The sequence below is a fragment of the Camelus ferus genome, chromosome 4 (genome assembly GCF_009834535.1).
Source record: "Camelus ferus isolate YT-003-E chromosome 4, BCGSAC_Cfer_1.0, whole genome shotgun sequence".
In the NCBI taxonomy this organism is placed as follows: domain Eukaryota; kingdom Metazoa; phylum Chordata; class Mammalia; order Artiodactyla; family Camelidae; genus Camelus; species Camelus ferus.
The window spans coordinates 63,756,987-63,781,366 of NC_045699.1; the positions used below are offsets into that span (position 1 = coordinate 63,756,987).

Genomic DNA, 24,380 nt, shown 5'->3' on the forward strand with positions numbered 1-24,380 from the left:
ATGGGTCAGGGTGGCCAGGGAGGGGGAAGGGAAGGGGAGAGGGTGTATCAGAAAAGGCCTTCATAGATTTGTTGACATCAGCTCCACTGACAGGGAATCGCAGTAAGAGTTTGTCAGGAGGACGCACGCAGGAAGGGAACCCCCGGCCGAAGGGCCAGTCAAGGGCGTGGGCAGATGGGAATCTTTCCGAATGGGCTTTAGAGGAACCAACAGGAAGGATGTCTTGGCTTTGCCCACATCACAGGAATACACAGGAAGGAATGTGCCCACATGGCTTGTCACCTCCTGGGAGGGAGCGGGGTGGAGGTGGGGTGACTGTCGCTGCCCCAGGCGTGGGTGCCGAGCCTCGGCCAGCCCCAAAGCGCAGGTCCAGATGCAGCTGTGGTGCAGCCTTCACTATCGGCGCATCACGAAGCCCCGGGCTACACTGACCCGGCAGATGATTGATTATATCAGGCCCTTTGTGCTCCAAGGAAAACCTGGGCAGTGGAAATTTGTGCAGAATGTTAACTCCAGCAGGGAGTTTTATGGAAGTCCCAGGAAAAGCCAAACTCGCAGAATCACAAAAATATAAGGGACCTTAGTGGCACTCTATAATCTTCTGCTTTTGCAGAAAAAGCACTGAAGCCTTGGAGCCAGGGGAGAGAATACTTGGCCGGATTCCCAAAGCCAGTTAAGAGATGGCACCGCGATGTGACACCAGAAGCACAAGTAACAAAAGCAAAATCCACAAGTGGGACTACATCAAACTAAAAAAGCTTCTTCTGCACAGCAAAAGAAATAATGAAAATGAAAAGGCAACCTACAAAATGGGAGAAAATATTTGTAAATGATATACAAGGGGATAATACCCAAATTATATAAGGAATTCATACAACTCAACAGCAAAAAAACAAATAATCTGATTTTAAAATGGGCAGAGGACCTGAACAGACATTTTTCTGAACAAATGACATACAGATGGCCAACAGGAACACGAAAAGATGCTCAACATCATTAACCATCAAGGAAATGCAAATCAAAATCACAATTAGCTGCCACCTCACACCTATTGGTGAGAATGTAAATTGATACTGTCACTATGGAAAATAGTATAGAGGTTCCTCAAAAAGCTAAAAATAGAACTACCATATGATCCAGGAATCCCACTTCTGGGTGTACATCCAAAGGAAATGAAACCACTACCTTTAAGAGATATCTGCATCCCCATTCACTGCAGCTTTATTCATAGTAACCAACACATGGAAACACCCTTAGTGTCCATCAATGGATGAATGGATAAAGAAAATGTAATATATATATCACATATATGTGTGTCTACATATATCCTTGTTAGTGTTTTACACACACACACACACACACGAATATCATACAGCCATGAAAAAAGAAGGAAATCCTGCTACTTGCAACAGCATGAATGGACCTAGAGGGCATTATGTTAAGTGAAATAATACAAATGCTGTGTTATCACACTTAGATAATGAGAAAGACAAATACTGTATGATCTCACTTATATGTGGAATCTAAAAAAAAAGTCAGAGAATAGAACGATTGTTGCCAGGGACTGGAAGTGGGGGTGGTAGTGGTGGGGCTCCACAGGGAATGAGCAGATGTTGGTCAAAAGGTACAAACTTCCAGTCATAATATGAGTACGTTCTGGGGAGCTAATGTACAACGTAGTGACTATCGATAACAATACCATATTATACACTTGAAAATTGCTAAGAGACTAGATCTTAAATGTTCTCACCACACACAAAAAAACTGTAATTATATGAGGTGATGGACGTGTTAACTAACCTTATTGTGGTCATCATTTCACAACATCTATGTGGATCAAATCATCACATTGTACATCTGAAACTTACACAATATTATATGTCAACTACATCTCCATAAAGCTGGGGGGTGGGCAGGAAGGCAAATAAAGAGGGAGAGCCAGGACTTGAAGCGGGTGTCCTAACTCTGGCCCAGTGTTTCATTTCACATGAAGTGATCGCATTGGAGAGTATCCTGATGTTCTCTGTCTCCCCATCTTTCCCTCCGCATGTTACTCTGGTTCCCACAACACCTTGTGCTTCATTCCATCACAGCCTTTATCAGCTTGTACCATCTATCTCCTCTGCTTAGCAGAGCCCTCCCTTTTAAGCTGAGACCCCATCTTTTATCTTGGACTCTCCAGTATACCAGTGATGACACGTGAAGGAGACTCAGGAAATGTTCGTTGGCATTAAAGGAAATTGTGACAGACTCAGAAGATGTGAGTCCTAGTTCTGGATATATGTACCTATAAGCCACGTGACTCTGGGGCAAGTTACCTCATCCCCTGAATCTCAGCTCCCTCGTTTATGAGATGATGAATCAGACGTGACGCAGTGGGAGGAAAATGGGATCTGGATCCAATAAATGAACGTCTGAATGAATGAATGAGTGGTCACCCTTTCATACCAGAAACCCCAGTGAGGGCAAGATACGTCTAACTTGTTTCGCATCCCTAGCACACTTTTAGGTCTCGGAAAACGTCTGAACTGAAGGAAGTCAGAGATCTGAGTGTATTAGTGCCTTCGATTTCGAATCTCTATTTTCTCATCTGTCAACTGGAGGTAACGACATCTCCCCAAATGGAGTGAAGACTGAAAAGGTCACGTATATTAAAAGCACTTGGTAAACTGCAAAGCACTCCACAGAGGCCAGTTGTCACTCAGGCTACTTTAAAAGGACTTCCTAATAAACAGGACCTAAGGATACTTGTCCAAAGGGGAGCAGCGTCTTGAGCTTGGGATGAGCTCATGTTTTCCAATAAACAAATGGAGCTGTTAAGCAAAGGGCACAAGAACAGCATGATGGATCTGAGCAGGAGGTGGAGTTCTATTTTGGGCAACAAAGGAAATAAAATTTGAAGCAGACATGGAGGTGAAACCATGGCTCCCACAGAGTCCCTGCCAGCGGCTCTGAATATCCCTTCTTCTGACAGCTTGAGTCCCCTTGCTTCCATCTTCAGACTTTTTCTAGTTATGCACCACAATTCTGGGCCACCGCTCTGGCCTCCCGGGAGCCATGTGGCACCAGCAGAAGGCATTCTGGCCTCCATGTCGGCTCCCAAGCTCGCTGCAGGTGTGCGAGAGCTCCGGGTGTGGGAGGAGGTTGTGGCATCACTGGGAAAGGCTCTCACTGGATGGTGTCACTCTGGTGAGTTCCTCGTGCCCCAAGTTTGGCCCCGACACCTGAAGTGACAAGCTGGGGCAGGCTGACACCCTCAGCCACACAGAAGCTAACTTTTGATGACTAAACTCACAAGGGACAACATTTTAAAACCAGAGCATCTGTGCATTAATTTCAGTTCAATTTAGCAAATATACTTGAGTTCCTACTTCGTGCCGAGCCCTGTGCTAGGCGCCAGGGATACGACGGTAAATAAGATCAATCAGTCACTTGCTGCCCTTGTGGAAGTTAGAGCAGGCGAGGAAGGTAATTAGATGTAGTCGCTAAGCAGCGTGACAGGCGTGAGTACCACGAAGAGAGGACGACAAGGTGCCCGCCCGAGGCGTGGCGGGTAGTGCAGGCTTTACAGAGTTAGGAAAGGATGAGCTGGGGTGTGAGGAATTGGCAGAATTGGGCAGGTGAAAGAAGGCAGCCCTGGGGGTGGAGGCAAGTGCTCCAGGCAAGGGGAGAAGCGTGTACGCGTCGGCGAGGAAGGAGCTGCGGAGCTGCGGCTGAGCGCCCACGGAAGCTGAATACGGAAGGCGCCCAGGGGAAGAGGTCGGACGTGGCACGTGAGCTGGGACCGCAGAGGTGGGACGGGCTCTCCAGGGCTCGTGCAGTTTAAACTTCATCCTCTGGATAAACCAGCAGTTGGCCTGAAATCAGCCAAAGCAGCATATTGTCTGTATGAAGGAAAACGGTTCCAGTAATCAACCCACCAGAAGGTTCTTTGATCCGCATGGAATCAGGATAAGGAATACAAACTCCACGTCGCAGGTTTGCTTCCTGCCTTGACTCTGACCCACTTATAACTCCACATTTTCCGAGTTCCTAAACCCAGTGGAGAACATTGTTCTCTGGGGGGTTTTGCAAATAAGGCACTTCATTCAGCTTCGAGGAGCGGATACAAGCTAACTTAGGAAGAAACTGGAGAGGAAAAATGGAAGGACCCCACGCTCGCCGGTTCCCTCCAAGAAACTGCAGAACATTCTTGAACAGGTTTTTGGCTCGATTCACTGAAAAAAATCTTCTTCTACGAAATGCAAACTCCTTCACCATAATAAATACTGTTGTGATAACAAAACTGTACTTTTCTCAAATACCCAGATGGAAGACCATATGCAAAATAAACCCTAAGGAATTTTTTATTGGCCATCTGCTGAAATTGGGAAGAGAGGCTGCATCCTCTAGTCTTCACAAAAATTTCCACTGAGAATCCTACTTCCTTTTGCCTAGCGCCACCTGCTGATCGGAGCTGGCTACCAGTTTTGCAAACGGATTGGGGGAGGGGATATAGACCTCTTGAACGAAGTAAATTTAATCCTAATTCGTGGGAGAAATAAAATACCCACAAAGTATCAGGCTTTAGAATGTGTTACAACTACTTGTGTGCCAGGAATTCACAAAGTAACCCCCAAATCCCTCCCCCCCAACACACACCTCTGAGAGCTCATTCCCAAGACACCAGGAAGACACTGATTACTGGCATGATTAAGCGCACTGTTAATAAAGTTTGGTTTTACATGTCGTAAACGTAAATGTACATCACCTTTAATAAAGCAATTCCCTTTGAGATATTGATCTGAAGGAAATGCTGGCACAGGCGTATAAAGATACCTGCATGAGGGATGTTCCCTACAGCATTACTTGTTGAACCAAAAAATGTGAGATCTACCTAAATATTCATCAACAGGAGAATGCTTTTAAAAGTTATAATGCATTCCTACAACAGAAAACAATGCAGCAGTGACATGGAAAGATTTCTAAAATACATACAGGCTAGAGAAGAGAATGCACAGTTTTAATCCCTTTTTTTAAGAGAAAAGGCTGTGTGTTACAGTGTGTATTTGTTTATACATAGGAAACCCTGGAAGGATGCACAGGACATGTCCAGTAATTTCCGAGGATGGGGACGTTTTTCTCACTTCTAATTTACACATTCCTCTTTTATTTGATTTCTTCATGTGATACATTGGTATGGATAGTATGAAAACTAATGAGATATTAAAAATAAGAATGCCACAGGTTTTATCCAGTTTGGCAGCTAATGAAGCATTTCATCATCAAATAGTCACTGGATGCCATGCTCATTCTAAGGTTAGGGTCACTTCCCCACAGAGCAGATGGAGAAATGGGGCTGAGAGGCGGAGGGACTTGCCTGGGACCTGATGAGGGGTAAGGGATGGGGCTGGGGCTTTCCAGCAAACAGCTATGGTGGGGTTTCATAGTCGTACTCTGCCTGTGCCAGACCCTGAACCAGCAGATTCTAAATTAGTGCTGTTTTAGAGGCAAAGAAATCCTCCTGTTTTTAATTTATTTGAATAATTTACTGAGGTGAAATTCACAGTCAAGAAATTAACCATTTTAAATGAACAATTCAGTGGCATTCAGTACATTCACAATGTTGTGTAAACACTTCTGTCTAGTTCCAAAACATTTCCATCACCCAAAATAAAACCTCTTACACATTAAGCACTTTCCCTCTATTGGTACCCTCCTCCCAGCCCCCTGGCAACCACCAATATGCATTCTCTTTCTTTGGGGAATCCACTTTTATATTAGAGAACTATCCAGGTCTACGTACCTTCAGCTTCTCCTACCTTGAACAACTGAAAAAAAGACAAAATATATTAAACAATGGCTTTCAAGGCACTGGACATCAAGCAACAAAGGACACTGATTCCTGAAGATGGGAATCAAATGATGTGAGCTCTGGGATTGTCCCAGTTTACTGTCTCCTGAGAGATTCTGGACTGTCATGCAGAGACAGAACTCCGTGGAGCTCAGTGGACAATATGAGTTGAGGAAATGAAGTTATGAGTCAAGGGAGACTAAGATAGCCAGAGTTCTCAGAGAAGAGTACTGGAGAGACTTCTGCACAAACATAGAACCCTGGGGATCCACAGAGAGGGTCTTCCTTGAGAATTTAACTGAGTACAGATCAGTGCATGCATGTGAGGAAACCACGTGAAGCCAAGGGAAGGACCACTCAAAAGGATTAGAAGTAACAGTGCTTGGTGCCACACAGAGCTTGGAATAGTATCTGTTCTCACCAACCAGACTGGAAATCACCATGATGCACAAAGCATTGGGTAGACAGAGTACACATAGGATTCTTGCCTCCATAGTGAGGAATAACTAACCTTAGACTGAGCACTAGCAAACTTTAAAAACCAGACCCCAAATTGATTTCCAAGTAACTGAGTCCCACCACAAAGTTCAAGAATATTTATAGGAATGCAAAAATATTTAACATCCAAATAAGATAAGATTCACCATGTCTGGCATGCAGCTAAAAATTACCAGGCACAAAAGGAGGCAAGGAAACATAAGCCACAATAAAGAGAAAAACAAATCAACCAAAACCAACCCAGAATGGACACAGAGTTAGGATTAGCAGACAATGACATTAAAATAGTTATTGTAATGCATTTCATATGTTCAAAGAGTTCAGTAAAAGGATGGAAGATATTTTTAAAAGACTCAAATCAAGCTTCTAGAAATGAAAACTACAGTGTGTGAAATGAAAAGTAGAACAAATGGGATTAACAGCAGATCAGACATTAAAGAAGAAAAAATTAGTGAACATGAAGAAAAAAACAATAGAAACTCTCTGCAATGAAACAAAAATTTTAGAAAATGAATGGAGCATCAGTGAACTGTGGGACACCTTCAAATTGCCTAATATATGTGTAATTGGAGTCTCCCAAATGAGAGGAGGTGAGATGGATGGAAAGACATCTGAAGAAATAATGGACAAATATTTTTCAAATTTTATGAAAATTATAAACCCACAAATCTAAAAGCTCAGTGAACCCCAAATGAAAATATTACACCAACGCACTTCACAATCAAACTGTTCAAAGCCAATGATATACAGAAAATATTAAAAGCAGCCAGAGAAAAAAGACATCATTACATGCAGAAGACCAAAGATAGGGACGAAAACAGATTTCTTGTCAGAAACAATTCAAGCAAGAAGACAGAGGAGCAACATATTAAAAGCACTGAAAGAAATAAAAAGTCAACCTAGAATTCTATACCTAAAGAAAATATCTTTTGAAACCAAAGGCAAAATAAATTTTAATGAATACAAACATTGAAAGAATTCATCACCAAAAGACCCTTAACACAAGGAGTACTAAAGGAAACCCTTTAGTGTAAAGAAAAATTATCCCCAAAAGAGAACGTGAATCTACACAAAGGAATAAAAACCACTAGAAATGGTAACTACATGAGTACATACATGATTTTTTCTTCTTGTTATTTAAGTCTCTTTAAAATACAATAGATTGTTTAAACAAAAAAATAATAATTTATTGTGGGGTTTATAATGTATGTAAAAGTAAAATGTATGACCATAAAGCATAAAAGCCAGGAGTGGGAAATAGTATTATAAGGTTCTCATACTATATGTAAAATGAAATATCATTTAAAGATAGAGTGTCATAAGTTAAAGATACGTACAATAACCCTAAAGGAACCACCAAACAAAACAAAAACAAAACAAAGGATTAAAGCAACAAAGCCACCAAAGGAGATTAATAAAATTGATAAACTTCTACCCACACTGATGAGGGAAAAAAAAGAAAGAACACATATTAAAAATGTTAGGAATGAGAGATGACATCAGTAAAGATTCTGCAGATAGGACAAAAGATAATATTATGACAACTTTATGACAATAAATGTGACAACTTTTAAAAAACGGACAAATTCCTTTAAAGACACAACTGCCGAAGCTCATCTGAGAGTAAATAATATGAATAGCCTGTATCTGTTACAGAAATTGAATTTTTAGTTAAAACCCTCCCATAAAGAAACATGCAAGCACACATGACTTCACTGGTGAATTTTACCAAACATTTAAGGAAGAAATAATGACAATTCTTCACAAATTCTTCCAGAAAATTTAAAAATAAGAAATCCTTCCAACTCATTTTATTTGACCCTCATAACAAAACCAAACAAAGATGTTGGAAAAAAGGAACAGACCGATATCCCTCATGAATATAGATACAAACATTCTAAACAAAATTTTAGTATTTCAAATCCAATCATATATAAGAAGATAATATATCATGACCAAGTAGGATTTGCATTAGGAATGCATATTTTGTTTAATATTTTTAAATCAGTTAATATAATTCACCACATTAACAAATTAAAAAGAAAATCCATACCATCACTGCAATAGACGCAAGAGGAGTGTGTAACAAAATTCAACATCCACTCCTAATTAAAAACAAAACAAAATCCATGGAAACAGAAATAGAAGGAAACTTCATCAATCTAATAAAGAACATCTCCCAGAAATCTACCACTAACACCATAATTAATGATGAAAAATTAAATGCTTATCCTCTAATGCTTATCAGGAATAAGTCCAGGACATCTACTCTCACCATATCTATTCAATATTGCATGGGGTTATTGCCAGCGCAATAAGGCAAGAAAAAGAAATAAAGGACCTATTGAAAAGTAAGATATAAAACCATCCTATTCTCTGAGGACATGATAGTCTATATAGAAAATCCAAAGGAACCTACAAAATAAGCTAGTGGAATTATTTATTAAGTGAGTTTTAGCAAGGTTGCAGGATACAAGATCAATAAACAAAAATCAACTGTATTTCTATATACTTACAATAAAGAACTAGAAATTGGAATAAATTGAAAAAGATTCAAAAATTTTAAATAAATTTGACAAAAGATGTGAAAGACCTGCACAGTAAAAACTAAAAAATATTTAATGTAATGTGTAGAAATATTGAATCACTATGTTGTGCACCAGGAACTAACATAGTGCTGTAGGTCAATTATACTTCAAAAACAAACACATGTACAATGTCCTGGGTTCAATCCCCAGTACCTCCATTAAAAAAAAAAAAAAAGATAAACTCAGAAAAAGAGATCAAATTTGTGGTTACCAGAGGAAGGGGGCGGGGGGATGTGAAATTGGATGAAGGTGGTCAAAGTATAAACTATTATTAAAAAATGCTCAAAGAAATTAAAGAAGACCTAAATAAGAGTAGAGATACACAAGGTCAGAATATTCAATGTTGTCAATTCTACCCAAAGTGATACAGAGATACAATGCAATCCCAATAAAAATCCCAGCAGATTTTTTAAATAAAGACTGACAAGCTGATTCTAAAATTCATATGGCCAATCAAAAGACTATAATGGCCAAGACCACATTGAAGTGGAAGAACAAATTTGGAGGACTTTTACTACGTGATTTCAAGACTTATTATAAAGCTATAATGATGAAGACAGTAAGGTATTGACATAAAAAATAGACAAATACATCAAAGTACTAGAACAGAGAATTCAGAAATACACCCACACATACTTGAGCAACTATTTTCAAAATAAGTGCAAAGGCAATCAGGAAAAGGTTAGTATTCTCATCAAATAATTCTGAAGCTACTAGATATCTCATGTAAAAAAAAAAAGTTAATCCATACCTTATATCTTATTAAAAAATAACTCAATATGAATCATAAACCTAAACTTAAAATTACAAAACTTGGAGATAAAAATATAAAAGAACATCTTTGGGAACTTGGGTTAGGTAAAGATTTTTGATTTATGACACCAAGAGCATGATCCATAACAAAACAAATCAATAAACTGATTCATCAGAATTACAAACTTGCTCTTCAAACGATACTGTTATAAAGAATGAAAAGACAAAGCACAAACTGGGAGAAAATATTTGCAATTGGTATATTTTATAAATACATGTGTTCAAAATATATAAAGAACTCTCAAAATTCAATAGTAAAAATAAACAACTCAATTTTTTCAGTTGGTGAAAGGTGTGATAGGTATTTCATCAAATATATTTGGACAGCAAAACAGCACATGAACAGATGCTCAACATTATTAGTAATTAGGTAAATACAGACTCAGTCTGCCCTCCCAGACCTCCCACATCACTCATCTCTCCTCTGCATCTCACCAGTCCTGTGCATCCTCTAGGAACTCCCTCTAGAAGGCCTTTGTGGAGGCCAGCACTGAAGAGGTCCTCCTGCTCTGTCCCCTAAGAACCCCAAACACCCCTGTAGAACAGTCATCACACTTGATTAATTTAAACCCACCTCGTGGGGCTCAATAACCAGATTGACTGGAACTTAAGGGATGATGGTGTTGACCTTCTCTCACCCTTGTGGCTTCAATCAACTAAGCTTGGACTCTGTTGACCTTTGCCCCAATTCCAAGCTAAATTCTCCTCTCCTCAAGCCCCTTTATGAATATGCCCCTGCAAGTGCCCGTAGCTTAAAACTTCCCCAATTTTGCTATTCAGAGGAGACGCTGCTTTGAGAAATACTCTCCCCACCCTCACCCTGTGTTATCCTTACTTGCTGCAAGTAATAATTCCTTCCTTCTCCCCAAAATATAAAATAAAATAAAATAAAAATAATTAGAGAAATATAAATTAAAATCAATGAAAAACCACTACACACCTATTAGAACGGCTAAAATTAGAAAGACTGACTATTACCAAGTGTTGGCAAATGAGTGGAAGAACCAGAATGGTCACATGTTGTTGATGGAAACATAAAATGGCACAATCCACTTTGGAAAACAACTGGTACTTTCTTTAAAATTAAATGGATACCTACTATATGATCCAGACATTCTATTCCTAAGTATTAACTCAAGAGAAATGAAAACATACACCCACACAAAGACTTATACACAAATGTCCATAGCATCTTTATTTGTAACAGCCAAAAACTGGAATCAATTCAAATATCCAGCAGCAACTGAAGATATAAGAAACTGGTAAATACAAACTGATAAAATACTCCTTAGAATACGAAGGAATGAATTATTGATGAATACTACAACATGGATGAATCTCAAAATAATTATGTTGAATGGAAGAGTCAGACACCCCCTTCCCCCCGCCCACACACAAAAGTACCTGCTGTATGGTTCCATTAATATAAAATTCTAGAAAGTGCAAACTAATCTTGACAGAAAACACATCCATGGTTGCCTGGTGATGGGAGGTAGAGGGCAGGGAGGAAAAGAACAAAAGGACTACAAAGAGACATGAGGAAACATTTTGGGGTGATAGATATTATGTTCATTACCTTGATTGCGATGATGATTTTATGGGGTTTTACATATATCAAAACATATCAAACTGCATGCTTTAAATATTTACAGTTTACTGTATGTCAATTATACCTTAATTAAAGCTGTTTTTTAAAAAAGTATGAGACAAATTGGCTATCTGCCTAGTCTCAAAATATCTCCCCACAAGATACTTAATGATTGCAAAGGGAAAAAATAGTAACTTTATAGTGGAGAAACCTAGCAGACACTGCCTTAACTAAGTGATTGAAATTAACATCACCAGAATTAAGACATCTTGACACCATGTATCTTCTGAATGCTGCACTGAGAGGGTTATAGCATTACTTTTGTGATATTCTACCAAAAATGTGTAACCTGAATTTAATCATGAGAAAAATCAGAGCCAAATTGAGGGACACTCAAAAAAATAAACTGTCCAGTACTCTTCCAAAGAATCAAGGTCATGAAAGACAAAGACAGACTGCTCAGAGGAGACTAAGGAGAAATGACAACTAAACACAACGAGGGAACACAGAATGGATCCTGTACCAAAGAGAAGGTCATTAGTAGGACAACAGGAAAAATGCAAATAAGATGTATAGATTATTTAGTAATATTACATCAATGTTAATTTCCCAGTTTCAGTAATTACATAACATGTTACTATTAGGCGAAGCTGGATTAAGAGTATATGAGAACTCTCTCTATATATTATTTTTGCAACTTTTTTTTAAGTCCAAAATTATTTCAAAACAGGTTTAAAACTAAAGACAAAATGAAGGCATTTCCAAACAAACAAAAGCTGAGAGAATTTTACAGCAGGAGTCCTGCATTACAAAAAACATTTTAAAGAAAATTCTTCAAGCTGAAGGAATAGAATACGAGATGGAATCCCAAAGCTACACAAAGGAATGAAGAGCGCTGGAAATGTAAATATATGGGTGAGTATGGAAGACAAATATATTCATTTTTTGGTTTCTTTCTAAGATAATTGACTTTTTAAAGAAAAAATAATAACACTGTATTGTGGGGTTTATAACATAGAAGTAAAATATATGACAGGAGCACAATGGACGAGACTGGGAACAGAAGTGTACTGTTGTAAGGTGCTTATATTTTACTTGAAGTATCTAATACTTAAAGGTAAAGATGATAAATTTAAGATTCATTGTAAACCCTGGATTCTAGGGATAGGATAACAACTAAAAACAATTTTTAAAGAGGCATAGCTAATAACCCTAAAGAGGAGATAAAATAAAACACTATAAACATTCAGTTAATCCAAACATAAGGGATAAATAGAAAAGAAATAGCAAGATGGTGTACTTGAATCCAATAATATTGATGATTGCGTTAAGTGTAAATGGGCTGACACAACAATTAAAAGACAGGGATTGTCAAACTGGATAAAAGACCATACCCCCATTACATGTTGTCAACAAGAAATACTCTTTAAAAATCCAGTTAGATTAAAAGTTTTTTAAAAAAAAAGTAAAAAAAATCATATATATACATCACACAAATACTAAGTCAGAGAAAGCTGGAGGTACTATATTGATATCAGGGTAGGCTTTAGGAGAAATAAATTTACTTTATAAAGGAGTCAAGTCATCAGGCTAACACCAGCGCTTCAAAGTACATGGAGCAAAAACTGACATAACTAAAAGGAGAAGTAGACAATCCACAGTGGGAGGTGTAAATTTCATCATGATCTCTCAGTAGCTGACAGAACAAATAGGCAGTAAATTAGTGAGGAATACATGAGCATTACCAAGTTCCAACCTGTCCTAATGGACATTTATAGGATGTTACACCAATTCCAAGATACATATTTTCAAGTGTCCATGAAACATTCACCAAAATAGACAATATCTGGGCCATAAGATAACTTTCAATAAGTTTAAAGAGACTGAGATAATACTGATATACTCTCTGATGTTAACAAAATTAAATCAGAAATCAAACAAAAGGTATTTGGAAAATTCCAAAATTATTTAAAAATTAAACAACACATTTCTAAATAACTCACTGGTCAAAGAAATCTCAAGGGAATCAGACAATATTTTAAATAAATGGTAATGAAAATGTAACATACAAAAAGTTTTGAGATATATCTAAAGGCCGTCCTTAGAGGGAAATTTATTGCTTCAGTGTTTAAAAATCAGTGAACTTAGGTTCCTCTTTTAAAATCTAGAGAAAGGTGAGACAATTAAACCCAAAAGAGTAAAAGAAAGGAAATAATAAAAATCAGAAATCAATGATAAAGAAAATGAACAGAGAAAAGCAATAAAATTGTAAGTTCTTTAAAAAAATCAACAAAATTGATAAACCTTTACCTACATTGATCATGAAAAAAGCACAAAATACCAATACCAGCAATGAAGTGGGAAGATCATTACTTATCTCATAGACCCTAAAAATTAATAAGGGAATACTGTTTTCAAAAATTTATGTCAGTAGAATTTGACAATTTAAATGAAACGGACTAATTCCTTGAAAGGCATATATTGTCTTATATGTATTTAAAATTTAATTCATAACTTAAAATGTGCCCGGAAAGAAAGCTCCATGCCCAAATATCTTCAATAGTAAATTCTATTCAACATTGAAGAAAGAAATAATACCAATCTTATAATAAAATCTTCAAAAAAGTAGAAGAAACATTTGCTGTCTTATTTAATAAGGCCTGCCTTATAACAAAAACCAAAAATATCACATACCAGTATTTCTCATGAGCAAAGACACAGAAATTCCCAACAAAATATCAGCAAATAGTTTAGCTGTATATAAAATATAAAATGGACAATACATCATAACCAAGTAGCATTTATATCAGGAATGCAAGTTTAACATTTTAAAAAACCAATTAATGTGATTTATTATATTACCAGAATAAAGAGAAAAATCATCATATTAACAGATACAGGAAAGGCATTTAATAAGATTAAGCACCCATTCATGATGAATAACTTTCTGCAAACTATAGAGAGTACCTTCCACAACCTGATAAAGGGCGTCTATGAACAACCTATAATTAACATCATATGTAACAGTGAAAAGGCTGAATGCTTTTCCCCTAAGACTAGCATGTAATCATTTCTATTCAATACTGTATTGGAGTTCCTAGCCCAGTGCAGTTTAACAAAAAGAGGAAATAAAAGGCACGTAGCTTAGAAACAAATAAATAAAATACATTTATTCACAAATGAGCTAACTGTATACATAAAAAGTCATAACAAATCTACCAAAAAGAACGTCTAGAACTAATAAGAGACTCGAGTAAGGTCATATGATAGAAGCTCAAAATTAAAAAGACAACTGGATGGCTATAGCCTAGCAACAAACAATGGGAAAATGAAATTCAAAAAATATCATTTACAATAGCATAAAAAGTGAAAATACTTGAGGACAAATTTAACAAAGTATGTACAAGACCTGTATGCTGAAAACTATAAAACATTGTTGAGATAAATTAAGGAGGATATAAATAAATGAAAATAAATTGTCATGGATTAGATGATTCAACATTGTTAAAATGTTCACTGTCTCCACACTGATCTGTAGATTCAATGCAATACCAAAGTCCCAGCAGGCTATGTAGAAATGGACAAACTGATTACAAAATTGACATGGAAATGCAAAGGACCTATAATAACCAAAACAATTCTGAAGACAATCAAAATGAGAAGACTTGCACTACTTGATTTTAAGACCGACTATAAAGCCATAGTAATCAAGATAATGGGGGATAGTAACCTAAGAATAAACGTACAGATAAATGGAACAAAACAGAGTCCAGAAACAGCTCAAAACATATATGGGCAACTCATTTTCAAAAAGATGCCAAGGTAACTCAATGGGGAAAATGACATTCGTTTCAACAAAGGATGATGAAACAACTGAATATTCATATGGGAGGGAAAAAGTAAACTTCAGTTCTAATCTCATGTCATACCCCAAAACTAACTTGAAATGGATCACAGACATAAATGTAAAGCTAAAACTGCAAAGTTTCTAGAAAAAACAAAGTATACAATCTTCACAACCTTTAGTTAGGCAAGGATAGTCTTAAAAACCACTCAAAAAGCACAAACTATAAAAGAAACAATTGATAAATTCAACTTTATCAACATTAGAAACTTTTTTGCTCTTCCAAAGACAGAATTAAAAAGTGAAAAATTCAAGGTTAAGACTGAAAACAAGTGTGAGAAAATATTCACAATCCACAGACACATCACAATACACATACAAAAGAGTTGTATCCAGAATATATAAAGAACCTACAACTTAAAAATAAAATGCTAATGACTGAGACATTATGCTCTATACCAGAAATTGACACATTGTAATTGACTATACGTTGATAATTAATTACAATAAATTAATAAATAAAAATAAAATGCTAGTGGATGTCAGCATAAGTTTTGAATATACACCTAACAAAAGAAGATATTCAAATGGCCCAAAAGCACATAAAAAGATGCTCAAAATCTAGCCATTAGGGAGGTATAAATTAAAACCATAAAGAGATACAACTACACATCTACTTGAATGTCTAAAATTCAAAAGACTAACAATACAAGTATTGGCAATGACATGGAACAAAGGGTACTTTCCTACACTGCTGGAGGGAGTGCCATGTGGTCCAGTTTGGCAATTTCTCATAAAGTTAAACAGACGTATACTGTATGATCGAGAAATTCCACTCCTAGCTTTTACCCAAGGGAAATGAAAACATACATCCACCACAAACTGACTTGTATATGAATAGTCATGGCAGCTTTATTTATAATATCCCTAAACTGGAAATAACCAAGATGCCCATCCACTGGTAAATAGATAAACAAACTGTGGTAGATTTATAACGCAACACGATTCAGCAATAAAAATAGGAACTACTGATACACACAAAAAACGTGGATGAATCTTAAAAACACAGTTCCAAAAGGAAAAAAAAAAGACTCCAAAGAGTACATACTGTATAACTCTATTTATATGAATTTCTTGAGCAGGCAAAACTAACCGATAATGAGACTGCAGCTGAGCGGTTGCCTGGGCTGGGGGTGGAGGGGACTGACTGCAAAGAGGCACAGAGGGACTTTTCGGGGTGATGGCGATGCTCTTCTCACTTCTCTGATTTTGAAGACACAGTCTGTATCTCATTTAAATTCAGCCTTGCAGACTGCTTAAATACAGAGTTGCAGAAATGGGGCGGAAAGGTATTCCACTTAGGGACAATAGTGTGAGCAGAGCCACAGAAGTGGGAAATTGAGGGGTGAGTATAGGGACCAGCTGATAGTTTATTTTCCTAATTAACCGCATTCAAGCATAACTTGCATACCACAAAGTGCACCCATTTTAAGTTGATAGCTCAAAGAATTTTAAGAAATGTATTCAGACCCATGTGACCACCATCCCACAGAGAGCTTTTTTTAAAAAAATGACCACTTCAAGCTGTTTTTGCTCAGTGTTTCCACGTGGAATTGATAGTGGAACAAATGGAAAGCAGGACACTTAAAAGTGTCCTACAGTTTGTCAGACCTACTCACAGGTCTCGACATGGAGCCCCACCGCCCACATTTCATAGCAGGGGATGCCGGGGAGATCACACCTCTGGGAGTCACCCTGACAGCCCCAGTCCACTGTGGGCTCGACCACCTGCTCCAGCTCTGTCTCCCTGGCTCTCCAGACGCCCTGAGGCTATGATCTAGCTGCTGTTATCAGCCTCGGGCTTGTCTCCTTGGGTCAGGACCCACTTCTTCCGTTTACCTGTCTGTCATCCTACTGGTTAACTCTGCAGGCCACCTTGATCACTGCAACACCTGCTGTGTACTGTTCAGACACCCCCTTAGCCAATCCCAGCTTTTGGGGGACCCCCTGCCCCAGCCCCCAGCACACAGGACCCAGGACACAGTGGCAACCACGATGGAATTCAAGGGTCATGGGGATGGAGAGCCATCTACCTGAGCAGCAAAGAGCTGGAACTCGTCGGGCAGAATCCAGGAGCGAGGGTAGAAGTTGTACTCCTCAGGAAAAAGATTCTGCATGATCCTCACCGCTCTGCTCAGAGTAATTTTACGCACCATCTCCGTCATGCCTGGGGAGAAGAGAAGCTGTGAGGTTTGAACAACAGTGGGCCACTAGCTATAAAACAGCCGTTATTTGGGACTTTTAAAACCACCCGCCCGACACTTTCACTTTTTCAGACAGGATTTAAAAAAAAATGGTATGAGCTGTTCCCCACAGCGGTGATTCGTGGTTTGGAAAGACCTACCAAATTAATGACAAACTTGAGGTTATAGACCGATATCTTTTTCTCCTTATAAAAATGAAGTATCAACTTGAAAGAATGAGTTTCTACCTAGTTTATTATTCCTTTCTGTGTCAGCCCCCTAGATAATGAATAAAGAGAAAGATTTATATTTTACACTTAAAAATTAATATCCTCTTTAACTGGGGGGCCACCACACATATTCCTTCCATCTTATACCCGAGAGAATATTACCACGTGGACTCTGGTTCCATTATGAGAAGCTTAATTAACTTGCTTTGTTTTCCTCTTTCATGAGCATTAAAGGTATAAAATGGAAAAATACACATCTTTCAGCAGAAAATCTGTCTCCTTGAAATAAAGACAGGAAGTAAAGAGGCTATCACAGCATAATTTACAGTTTAAGGGGAAAAAATGGAATCCATAGGAGTTCTTCAGTTATAAGAACTGAAACGGACACTGATCAGATCTCATTAACTTGCCCAGAGGGGACTGAAATGTGTCACTTACAAAACATTTTAAAAGAATGGTGGGGTTTTTTTTTTCTTGTAATATCTTTAGAAACTCTGGCAAGAAAAAGAAGCTGAGTAGACATCTTAGCAAATTTTAGGCAGATCGGTAAAAATTATTTTCAGCTTTAGCATGCTTATTTCTTAAGGTAAATATCACTGCTCCAAAGAAAGAAGACAAAAAATGGCCCTCACCCTGAAAGAGGCTACATGGTCCCATTAGCGAAACCAGAAATCTGCTTAGCAAAGTAGATTTTAATAGAAAGTACATGGTTTCACGTCAGTTTGACATGTCCAAATTATCACATTCCAACGGGCACAGTCAGAACACATGAGGTTGCTATAAACCCCCATGTTCAGGAAGCAAAGAGTGAACGTTTGAGAATGAGGTTTTAATAATCTATTTCTTGCTTCCCTCAGCATATTAAAAAGAGCAATAAAGATCTAAAGATCGCAGCTTCAAGATGTCAGGGCCCACGTTCTTAGTTCTCGTTTAGAAGGAGACAGAGAAGGATTAAGTAAGAAATAAAGGCGCTTAAAAGGCACTAATAAACTGTGCTCTAACGCGGACTCTCCGATATTAAAGAAAACTCACTGAGGACTCTTTTCCGAGCTTCCCAAGAAATCAGTAGGAGTCCGGAAAATGATAGCTCTTTCCTTTTATTCCCCGACGAAATTAGAATTTTTGAGTTATAAACCCTGGAGCCGAGCACAAAGTACACAAAACAAAATTTCAACTTCTTTGGAGACTTCTTAGTTGTACTTAACATTTTAGTGATAGCAGTAAACTCAAAACCTTCATAACCGACTGGAAGACAGCACCTTACAGCTTCCCTTCTCTAAGGAGCTACAGCACCTGACCCCTACCTGTGACCCCGCCCTAGGCTCTGAGACCCATTCTGACCCGACTTGGAAGCCCTCGGTCCAACCACCAGCTCACTCCCCTGCTCTAACTTTGACCCCTTCTTTGTACTAAGGAGGATTTTACCTATTTCTCTGAGGCTTCGTTGCTTGTTACAAAATTGTGGCCACCTGCCTTTGGCTCCTGGTGCCTGAGTGGCTGCCTTGGCAATGCCTTTGCCTTGTTCTCGCCAGTGTTCCTCCTCTGTGCCCCGCAGGCCTCCCTGCAAGGGCTGGAGTCCTCCCACCTGTGACTTTAGCCCAGTGTCTGGACTCATGCTGAATTAACAAGTTCCTCTGTGGCTGACTGCCTACCTGGGCTTCTCAAGGTCTAGCCCTAGATGTCCCTATTATGGAAGTTCCCCTGTGGGCTGGGGAAAACTCAGGCTGGAGCTTCTCCCCCAGGAGATGGCCTCTTACCCCCGTTCCTGGGCCTGGGTTCTTCTGTCTGCTGCACTGGAGTCTCCAGGCCTGGGGCAGGCGGTCTCACCCCATTGGAGGAACACAGGAGTGTAACGGAGTTTGAGCCTCAGGCTTGCCCACACAGACCTACTTAACCCAACTAAACAAAACACAGCAAAACAAAATCAAAAAGCAAAATCTGGGCTACGTTTGGAGCCCTATTCAATCCAAGTATCTTGTATAACAATGATTCTTGGCAAAAACACATTATAACCACCAAACAACAAATAAGTACTTTCAGATGCATCCTCTTCTCTGCTTCATCTTTTGCCTGGATACTGCAGTAGCCTCTTAGCTGTTTCCTCTCTCAGCCTTTCTCTTCCCCTCCAACGCGTCCCCTCGGGCGGATCTTTTGAAAACTCGAGCTGTCCAGTGTCGCTCTCTGGCTTAGAAATTCCTCAGTGGCTCCTTGTGACCTTCCGGCCCTGCCTATCACCCACGGCTCCACTGCGCCATCACACTCGGCCCTTTCTAACTATCGTGGGCCACTTGCCCTTTGCTGCATGAGCAACATGCGAAGCCTTCTTTGCACCAGCTCTGCCACCCTGTTTCACAGGGTGGTCGGGCCCATCCATCCATGGAGGCTCAGCTCACATTCCATCCTCTGCTCCAGGACCTCTTACCCAGCCTGCTCCCCAAGCAAATCTGGGTTGGGTCACATGCCCTTGCTCCAAACTCTCACAGCATCCCAAGCCTCCTCTAGCATAGCACTGAATTTGTATTTCACGTGTTTCCTGCCTGGAGCCCTCTCCTCCTTTGACAAAGTCCCCTCTTCAGGGTGGGATCTCAGATACCACCCGCCACCTGCTACGTACATCTCAGCCCCAGAAACTCAGCAAAACACGATTGCTTGGAAGCTGAGAACGGACAGCTCTGGGCTTTCTTAAACCAATGACATATCTAAACCAGATTATTTTTAGTGAAAATCTTAAGATATAATAACATATCTTGAAGGAAATTGCCCATAGAAAAGTGGCTAAAATCTAACATGCTGACAAGAACCAAATAAATTAGTTACACATGTTTTCCAAAAGTTTCCCGTTTATTCAGCATGTGAAGCGTTTACCCCTTGCCTGGCACGTCCACTCGAACTTGCTCTAAGTGATGTGCAATGCATACTAGATGCATTTTCAGAATAAGGGGATGTATGAGAGACAGAAGATAAGCTTGGACATGAACTGGAGCCAAAGTACAGACCATTCTGTACTCACCCCTTTGCTAAGGGCTGTTGTCTCTCACAGGGCAGACGGTGTTTCCACTGCCTGGAGAGCCTGCTTTGTCATTAGAGCTAATTAACTGCTGTTAGTAAAGTGGAAAATTGTATGTTCCAGTCACTAGCACGTGGAATATGAGATGGGGCATCCTTGCTTCTTTAGAATGACTATTTCTACATCACCTTTCCTGAAACTAGTCCTTTGAGGGTCGTTTTCTTTCCCATATTTCTATTTGTGTCCCGAATGGAGAGCTATTGCCTCTAATTCCTCCTTTCAGCCATCAGACGAGGCAGGAGCCAATGGCGAAAATGGAAAGGAAGCCTCATATGATGATCCATGTCTCGGGAATTCTGTCCTCATTCAAAGAATTGTTCTCGTCCAAATTATCTTCTCCCAATATCCCAATAAGTCCTTTCAGTGGCATCAAAAAGTCACCTTTTAGGAGCAGCAAGACAGAGAAAATTGTAAACTGTACATTAAACTGTACAAGAACCCTGGCTGCAAGAGTCCTGCTTGTTCTTCAGCAAAACCCGTTCTCCTCCAAGAACAAAACTGACCTTGGGCTCATTTTCTAGCTCTGATCCCCAGGAAATCAATAAAGGTGGAGTTAGTTGTGCTACTAGACAACAAAGCATATGGTTAAAGTGATCCCTCATTGGCATATTGCATAAGTGCCTGGTAGGAAGCCACAGCTCCAGGCTCTCCTGAGTGGAGTGAAACTTGTAACTCAGCATGACCCCAGGGGGGACCCTGGAAGCTACGTGACGGAGTAGCTATGTGAGTTATTGGCCCCTACAGCGTTTCCAAGCCCAGGCAGACCCACATTTACCGACTTGGATCTTGTCTCCTTGAACCTGAACTTTCACTTGAGGAGCCAGAGACCAGCTCTGGAACCGCTGCAATGGCACCACTGGAAAGAAATGCCTGACACTGAGTGGCTGGCCAGCTGTGTTTCCTGCCCCAGCTCCTTCTAAGTGAATCTGAGCCAAGCGGCTTATGCCAATCTGTTATTTAGTTAAAAAAAACAAAAAACAAAAAACCCTAGTGGACATGGTACAACTTGCCAGCGTAAAATGTTGGGTTTTCTTAAAGATGAGGCATGGAATGCCAAAAAAAAAAAAAAAAAAAAAAAAAGAGTAAGTTGATTCTCCTTTTAAAAATAAGCATAAGTGAAACACTAGAGAAAACATTTGACAGTCAGGAGACTACACTCCAGTTGCCAACCTGTAAAACTGATACATAAATGTGGTTAAGGCCTTGGAGGAAATACAGAAATAGTCACCTTGTGGTTTTGTTAAATGAGGGATGGGATTTGGGGTGATTTTTTAAAAATTATTTATTATTATATTCTATGTGGTTTGTGCCTGTTATGTTAAAATTTCTGAAAATAAGAGAGACCCCTCTGGCCACGATCATACCCAGATTGACCAAATGTTCCTTTCTCCCTAAGCACCACCCTCTCACCTTAACCACCCTCTTCACTTAGCCATTAAAAATAATGAATGGTGGGAGGAGGGCATAGCTCAGTGGTAGAGCGCGTGCTTCGCATGTACCAGGTCCTGGGTTCAATCCCCAGTACTCTCTTTTTAAAAAGTAAATAAATAAACCTAATTACCTCCCCCCCAAAAAAACCCTAAAAATAAATAAAAATAGTTGGACCAAAAAAGAAGAACTGCAGTCATTCATGGGGAAAAAAAAAATCATGAATAGCAATCATAGCAGAAGAGCACAGCAGACATCAAACATAAAATCAAAAGGCACATGGGGAGGCTGGGAATAGAGTGAGGGGGTTTTTTAAGTGCTGGCTATCGCACTTATCTGGCACCGAGTCCTCCTTGCAGTCTCTCCAGATAACAGTCTCACTAGATAATATCTTCAGGTTAAAGGCGGAGGCTGGCTGCTCTGTTCCCAGTATAGAGATGCTGTATTTGGATTTAAACATGGTACCTCCGAATATGATATTCAGGTCAGAGCTGCTAACCCCATTTCTGTGATCAAGTCCCAGAATTTTAGTACTTCTCTTTCCTGCAAATTAGTTGAGTGAAGTAGCCTAATTTTTTCATTTTGAGAATACAGTCCCCCACCAGGACACCCCCATATAATATGTAAAACCCAAAAAATGCAAATCAGGTTCTTCCATCAGCGGAATTAGACCAGAAGTTACTTTTGATGTTACTGAACTGCAATCTTTAAACCCTGGGTGGGTTAAGCCTTGATCACCTTTGCTCTCAAGGTCAGGGCACTGAGGCAGAGTGTGGACCGCAATTCCCAATTCAGGGTCCTCCAGTTTGATCTCAGAACACTGTCATGTTTTTGTCCAAGAAGACTCAGCCCTCAAAACATTTTTAAATGCCAACAGTAACAGCAGATACCTGGAAACTTGTTCACTTGACCGGAGAATATGTCACTGTCGTGAAATGACACTCCGTGCCAGTAGATATCACAAGGCAAGCGTCGGCCAAATGGGAACTAGGAGAGAGAGAGAAAATGTGATTAATGACAAGAGCAAGAGGAGCAGCTATGATACTGAATGTCTATTATGTACCAATCCCCAGCACCTGGGCACACATCACATGATTTAACCCTCACAGTAAGCATGTGAAGTAGCTAAGTCTTTCCCATTTTAAGGGTGAAGAAACAGATTCAGACAGGCTAAGTGACTTTTCCTGGGCCACACCCACCGAGCGGCAGAGTTCTGATTCTGCATGGTAGGCACTATCCTAGTGGCTTTACAGGCACACTTGCATTTGAATCTTTATAACTATCCAAGGAAAAGATTATTCCCATTTTAATGAAGGACATGATGAAGAAATTGGGGCTGAGAGAGGTAATCTAACATGCCCAAGGTCACAAAGAGCCAATAATGGGAGGAATCAAAGTCTGAATCCAAGTCTATCTGAATTCCAAACTATATTTCACTTTCTGAAAATTGCAACATTCAAACCAGTGCCCAATCTCTTTCTCTCTCTCTCTCTCTCTCTCTCTCTCTCACACACACACACACACACACTCACACAAAGTCCACAAGGGCAGGATGTATCCCCAGTGCCTAAAACAGTTCCTGGCATTCAACAAAGACTTCTTGAATGAATAAATGAACAAACCAGGAGTGGTCCTCTGACTCACAATGAGATAACCAGATTCTCTCTTCCAGGAACTTGGAAATCAGAGATGCCGGGCAGCCTCTGCCGGCCCTTGAACTGGACATGATAAAAAGCCAGAGCCGGGCAGCTGTGCTGGACCGTGTGCACAGAGAAGCAAAGGCAGCCAGTCTACTGAGAGAGGAGAAAGGAGCAGGTGCAGAGAGAAAAGGGGACATGAGGCCATGTGGCCCTGGCAACACAGACTGAGTGACCTCAGTTCTTAGGGCTTCTAGGGCCTAAGCCCAGGCCCTTCTGAGCCCGGCTGTCCCTTGGATCCTGTAAGGCAGCCGCACATCCTTAGAATGCATCCCTTTTGCACAAGCTATAGCAGTTCAATTATTCACAACCAGCAAAATCCCACGCTAAGACAAAATAGCCTACTCTTCCTACTAACATCTTGCTGCTTCTTACAGTTAGCAACAACTTCTGCATTTATACAAAGTATTTTTTAAATGTGTAACTCAGATGACCCTTGTGAAAAGAGTGAGGCCATGTTAGTTCATATTTAGAACCTGCTTGTTAAAAGTCCAAATGAAGAGAAACACCAACACATTAAATAAAATCATCCAATTTTCCCACCCTAAGGC

At 39.6% G+C, this 24,380-nt stretch overlaps 1 protein-coding gene, 1 long non-coding RNA gene and 1 other non-coding gene across 8 annotated transcripts in view; 2 read left to right on the forward strand and 1 right to left on the reverse strand.

The window, feature by feature from the left end:
- The window catches only part of TTLL11 (tubulin tyrosine ligase like 11), a 244,973-nt gene that overhangs the window by 178,467 nt on the left and 42,126 nt on the right, over nucleotides 1–24,380 (reverse strand). For all 5 annotated transcript variants that reach the window (XR_004319465.1, XM_014562957.2, XM_032478353.1 and 2 more), the window contains exons 2-3: nucleotides 23,023–23,119; nucleotides 17,258–17,391 (exon numbers count right to left, since the gene is read on the reverse strand). Coding sequence is in view for 4 of the 5 variants with exons in the window: in XM_014562957.2 (XP_014418443.2) it covers nucleotides 17,258–17,391; nucleotides 23,023–23,119 (231 nt within the window). In the remaining variant the exon portion in view is untranslated. The remainder of the gene's footprint in view (nucleotides 1–17,257; nucleotides 17,392–23,022; nucleotides 23,120–24,380) is intronic.
- LOC116663255 lies at nucleotides 4,947–22,381 on the forward strand. Of its 2 annotated transcripts, none has more exons than XR_004319470.1 (3): nucleotides 4,947–5,420; nucleotides 12,962–12,966; nucleotides 22,370–22,381. It is a non-coding gene; the product is annotated as an uncharacterized LOC116663255 (long non-coding RNA). The 2 variants fall into 2 exon arrangements; XR_004319471.1 differs by lacking the exons at nucleotides 4,947–5,420; nucleotides 12,962–12,966 and adding exons at nucleotides 17,233–17,311; nucleotides 20,577–20,581.
- TRNAA-CGC lies at nucleotides 22,163–22,234 on the forward strand. The gene has a single exon. It is a non-coding gene; the product is annotated as a tRNA-Ala (tRNA).